The 5,465-nt window shown below is 59.0% G+C and overlaps 1 protein-coding gene across 1 annotated transcript; it reads left to right on the top strand.

Moving 5' to 3' along the window:
- Positions 1-200: 200 nt before the first annotated feature.
- PRF1 (perforin 1) lies at positions 201-4,882 on the top strand. The gene is made up of 3 exons (XM_008542552.2): positions 201-354; positions 1,785-2,327; positions 3,284-4,882. The coding sequence occupies exons 2-3, from the start codon at positions 1,789-1,791 to the stop codon at positions 4,410-4,412; spliced, it is 1,668 nt and encodes a 555-aa protein (XP_008540774.2). The 5' UTR covers positions 201-354; positions 1,785-1,788; the 3' UTR covers positions 4,413-4,882.
- Positions 4,883-5,465: the final 583 nt, after the last annotated feature.

Genomic DNA, 5,465 nt, shown 5'->3' with positions numbered 1-5,465 from the left:
GTCCACAGGCCGCTGTGCTCACTCCCCGCAAGACTCTCCTGTTTGCCCCAGGTCCCCACGCCCAGGCAGCTCTGCTTGGAGGATGAACCACTGGCCCTCACAGCTGGCTTCCTGGGCTGTCAGCAGCGCCGGATGAGGAGGTGAGGGCAGGGTGGGTGTCAGCGGGAGGGGGGAGAGCAAAGGCGACCTGTGACCACAGTTGAGGGGCGGTGCAGGAAGCAGACGTGATGTGAACGGTGGCCTGGGTGATGAGCTGTGCGGTAAGCCTGTCTCGGGGGCTGACGCCACCATTTCAGGTGCCTCTCATGGGGAGAGAGGGTGTCTGTGGAGGAGCATCTCAAGACCGGACTCCAGGTACGGAGGAAGCAGGAGGCTGGGAGACTCGGGCTGCGGACAGAGGGGCACGGGAGTGGGGCTGCCCCTTTAGGGGAAGAACCTGATGGAGTAGGAAGTGCTGTGATCTGTAAGACAAGAGACTTGGGGTGGGCAGCGCGTGCCTGCTCCAGGCCTCAGTACCCTCATCTATAAAATGAAGAGGTTGGAGTCTTCACAGCGTCTCTAAGTCTTCACATAGTCTCTAAGGCCCTTTCAAATGCTGACAGTTAAAGCTTCTGAAAAAGCTGGAAACAGGCTCCCTGGGAGATAATATGAGTGGGGCCAGGACGGAGACTGAGTTCTCTGGATCAAGGCGATGAGCTGCGCTGGCCTCCTAGGTGGGTGATCCGAGAGCCTCTGACATACTCCCCTTCCCTCTTTACCTCCCTGGGGCCTGCCACGCTGCCGGGAATTCCACCACTCAAGCAGCTCCTTTGCGTAGGCACGGAAGGCTCTGGTGGGAATGCAGGGGAAGTTCCTGCTCTGCATAACCCCCATGTCTCAGAGAAGCTGCCATCCCTGGCAGGTGTCAAGGGCAAAGGCCTCCGAGGAGCTCAGTTTGGACAGAGGTAGAGAGAACAGATTCCAGATCATAAGCTGACCCAGGTGAGGCTCCAGAGCCACCTCAAAATGAGGAAGAACCTGCTGGCTATTGACTGGCTGTCCAATAGTAGGCACTAGGCCGCCAGCTCGCAGTCGCTGCCCAAATCCCGCAGAGCATGGCCGAGGTGCCCAAGAGGCCACTCGAGCGCCAGGAGATCTGGAGAGCAAACTCAAGGGCCCTCCCCACACAGGAGCTAAGTCCGTGTGGCTGCTTTTATTCTGCAATTCAGGCTCATGTTCTTCCATGGGGCTCCCCATGGGAGGACACCAAGGGAAAATGGGGAGAATAAGGGCAATGCACACCCTCACTTCTTTCCTGATTCTGTCAAGGGCTTAGTGAGGGAGAGAGAGAATGAGCGAGGAGCTAGGAAAAGTATGGCTTGTTCCAGTGCCAAAAGTGACACTTCTCCAGAATCCAGCCTTCTCTAGAGTCCCCAGGTCCCTCCCCAAATCTGCTACAGCTACTCAGAGCCCCCCCCCCCCCACCTGCAGCTGCTGTGGTCCTGGCAACAAAGCCATCAATCTAGATTCCCGTTAGGCCTTAAATAGTGAAATCCTAACAAGGGGCTCCTCCTGGCTGTGTGACCTGAGCAAGTCACTTCCCCCCTCTGGGCCCATCTGTACAATGTGGTGGGTGAACCAGGTTTGTAATGGCCATTCCAGCTCTGACATTTGATGACTTAAGAGACACTGCGTTCCTCCCCATTCCATAGGCCCTGATAATCCACAGCTGGGGAGAGGGGTCAGCCATCCTCCAAGCCTCGGCCCACAGCTTCCCAAAGCCCAAATGTCCCCTGTCTCCACAGCTTCATGGCCGCCCGTGAGCTTCTCCTTGGCCTCCTCCTGCTGCTGCTGCCCACGCCAGCCCCTGCCCCCTGCCACACAGCCGCGCGCTCCGAGTGCCGGCGCAAACGCCCCTTCGTGCCCGGCTCGTGGCTGGCGGGAGAAGGCGTGGACGTGACCAGCCTCCGGCGTTCAGGCTCCTTCCCGGTGGACACCCAGCATTTCCTGCGGCCTGATGGCACCTGCACCCTCTGTCGCAACGCCCTGCAGCAGGACGCCCTCCAGCGCCTGCCCCTGGCGCTCACTGACTGGCGCGCCCAGGGCTCAGGCTGCCGGCGCCACGTGGTCAGGGCCAAGGGCAGCTCCACCGAGGCTGTTGCCCGGGAAGCAGCTGGCAGCATCCGCAACGACTGGCAGGTGGGTCTAGAGGTGACCCCCAAGCCCAGTGCCAACGCACGAGTGACCGTGGCCGGCTCTCACTCCAAGGCTGCTGACTTCGCGGCCCAGAAAACCTACCAGGACCAGTACAGCTTCAGCAGCGACTCAGTGGAGTGTCGCTTCTACAGGTGAGCACGAGAGGTGGGGATGGAGGGGGCTTGAAAAAGGTGTGGGCAACTCAGGTTGGTCTAGGAGCTCTGGAAGTCAGGGTCTGGACTCGGAGGCCGCTTCCGCCAGGAGAACCCCGCAGTCCTGATTCTCACACACCAGGTGGCACTGCGCCCTCTGGCCCTAATCCGGAAGAGCCCAGGGAGAGAGCAGGTGGAGGGGAAGAGCAAGGCTGTGCCTGAGAGCCCCAGCACAGTGCCATTCAGGTCTCTTGAGCACCTGATGCCTCTCTCCTGGGCATTCCTGCGTTCTGTGGGGTCCTTCTTGGATGGGAGAGGGAGGCAGGGGACCTGGCTGGGTCCCTCCCATCCATGGGCCCCATTCATCCATCCCACCGCTATTTGTGCCTGCCTTGTCAAGCTCTGTGCTGGGAACCAGGGCTGCAGTGCTGAGCAAGAGCAGTCACGCCCCAGCCCTCGGGACCTGGGTCCCACCCAAGAAATGCGTGGTCTCCCTGGGTGACCCTGAGTCCCCTGCCCTGACTTCTCACACCAGGAGACCACGTTTCCCCCACGGTGAGTAGAGCACCTCCTGCCTGTGTGGCCAGAGCTGTCAGGAGCCCAGGCGTCTGACGACCAATCCAGTGGAGAGAGACGAAGGCCGCACGGCTAGGTTCCAGAGCCAGGGCTGCCACTAGTACAGCACCATCACTTGTACAATTAGAAAGTAAAAAGGAAAGAAAACTCTTATTTTGAAAAGGAAGAGCAAAAATAGCTATACAAAGTATCTGGGTCACCAAGGGGCCACAGATAGACCGGATTTCCCTGCTGGCTCAGTGTTGAGAGATTGCAATTTAGAGCCAGGCCACCTGGGTTCAAGTCCTAGTTCTGCCCCTTACACGTGACCTCGGACGATCTTGAGGGAGTTAATGAATGGGGGAAATATGGCCACCTGATGTTTTTCTCTCCCCTCACAGTTTTCGCCTGGTGCACGCTCCCCCTCTCCACCCTGATTTCAAGAGGGCCCTCAGGGCCCTTCCACCCCACTTCAACGCCTCCACCGAGCCTGACTACCTCAGGCTCATCTCCAACTACGGCACCCACTTCATCCGCTCCATGGAGCTGGGCGGCCGGCTCTCGGCCCTCACCGCGCTGCGTACCTGCATGCTGGCCCTAGAAGGGCTCACAGCCGACGAGGTGGCGGACTGCCTGGCCGTGGAGGCTGAGGTCAACATAGGCGGCCTTGGCAGCTCCTCGTCACAATACAAGGCCTGTGAGGAGAAGAAGCAGCAGCACAAGCTGGGGACCTCCTTCCACCAGGCCTACCGGGAACGCATTTCTGAAGTAGTCGGCGGCCACCACAGCTCCATGCACGACCTGCTCTTCGCGAACCAGGCTGAGCCCGAGCAGTTCTCGGCCTGGGTGGCCTCGCTGCAGGACAGGCCCGGCCTGGTGGACTACAGCCTGGAGCCCCTGCACATGCTCCTGGAGAGCCAGGAGCCGCGGCGCGAGGCGCTGAGGCAGGCCGTGAGCAAGTACCTGAGGGACAAGGCCCGCTGGAGGGACTGCAGCCGGCCCTGCCCCCCGGGGCAGCAGAAGAGCCCCCACGACCCCTGCCAGTGTGTGTGCCATGGCTCGGCGGTCACCAGCCACGACTGCTGTCCCCGGCGGAGGGGCATGGCCCGGCTGGAGGTTATGAGCTTTCTGGCGAGAGACCTGTGGGGAGACATGTTCACTGCCACGGACGCCTACGTGAAAGTCTTCTTTGGAGGCCAGGAGCTGAGGACCGGCACGGTGTGGGACGACAACAACCCCAGGTGGGAGACGCGGCTGGACTTCGGGGATGTGCTCCTGGCCACGGGGGGGCCGCTGAGGGTGCAGGTCTGGGACACAGACTCTGGCTGGGACGATGACCTCCTCGGCAGCTGTGACCATGCTCCGAAGTCTGGCTCACATACGGTGATGTGCCCTCTGAACCACGGCCTCCTGAAATTCTCCTACCAAGCCAAGTGCCTGCCTCACCTGACGGCGAGCACCTGCCTGGAGTACGCCCCCCACGGGCTCCTGGGGGAGCCTCCAGGAAACCGGAGCGGGGCCGTGTGGTGAGAGCGTTGAGCCCCGAGAGGACCAGCATGCCCAGGCTTCTCGCAGAGGGAGCCGGGCCTATCTTCACATCCCCACTAGGCAGATGGAACATGGAGGTGGCTTTTTCAGTGAGCTGGCTGAATTGACAGGCCCACCCTGAGTCTCCCTGTGCAAACTGCCTTAGCGCTCTGACATTCTTCAGCCTCAGAAATGAGCTGGGGCTGGGCCACTGCTGTGTGGCCACTGCTCCACAGGCCACGGCTTCGGTCAGAGGCAGAAGGCCAGGAGGCTGTTCTCACTAGGCTGCTTGGTGTCACGGAAGGTGTCCCCTTGCGGCCCTGTCTAGCGTGGTGCAGTCTCCATCCTAGTAGGTCTAACTGGTTCTGCCTCAGCTTCTCTGCTTGCTATCATCTTTCCCACCAAGCTTTGCTCCTTTGATTCCTCTTTGTGTGCACACCCTGACAGAGGATCAATAAATTGATGTGACAGTGGCTGACCGTGATGGTGGTGGTTGTGGCAGAGGAGAGGATGGGGAGCAAACACAGCCCTGGAGATAAACTTCTACACCAGCAACCCTATACAGCAGGAGAGGTGGTTCCCCCCAGGGCCAGGCGGGAAATGTAAATAAACTGTTTTTCCACTCTTGTTGGAAATGTGGGGACCCAAAAGATTTTACTTTCCTTATAACTGTCTAATTTGAGAAACAGCAGCATAAACTCAGTGATAAATGGCAATGGATATTTAGCTTCCAGCTGGGAGACAACAGGGAATGGTGAGGACTACGATGAGCTGAAGGGCACACGTCTCATCTAGAGGAGGTCTGCAGCTCGGCACCAAGCACAGATTCCCATACAGGGATGTGAGCCCAGGGCTGCCAGGTCTTCTAGTTTCTTAAAGGAACCAGAAATCCCAATTTGACTTCTAATCGTTGACAAATCATTTCATTTTGTGAAAACAAACCGATGTGGGCAAACATGGCACAAGCCAAAGAGAACACGTATGCAGGCAGTAATTCACCCGGGGCAATCAGTTGGAAAACTCTAATTTCAACAGAACCCATTTGATAGGCTGAAC

This window comes from Equus przewalskii, chromosome 1 (assembly GCF_037783145.1).
Source record: "Equus przewalskii isolate Varuska chromosome 1, EquPr2, whole genome shotgun sequence".
Lineage (NCBI taxonomy): Eukaryota > Metazoa > Chordata > Mammalia > Perissodactyla > Equidae > Equus > Equus przewalskii.
This window is presented reverse-complemented; position numbering and strand designations above follow the sequence as displayed.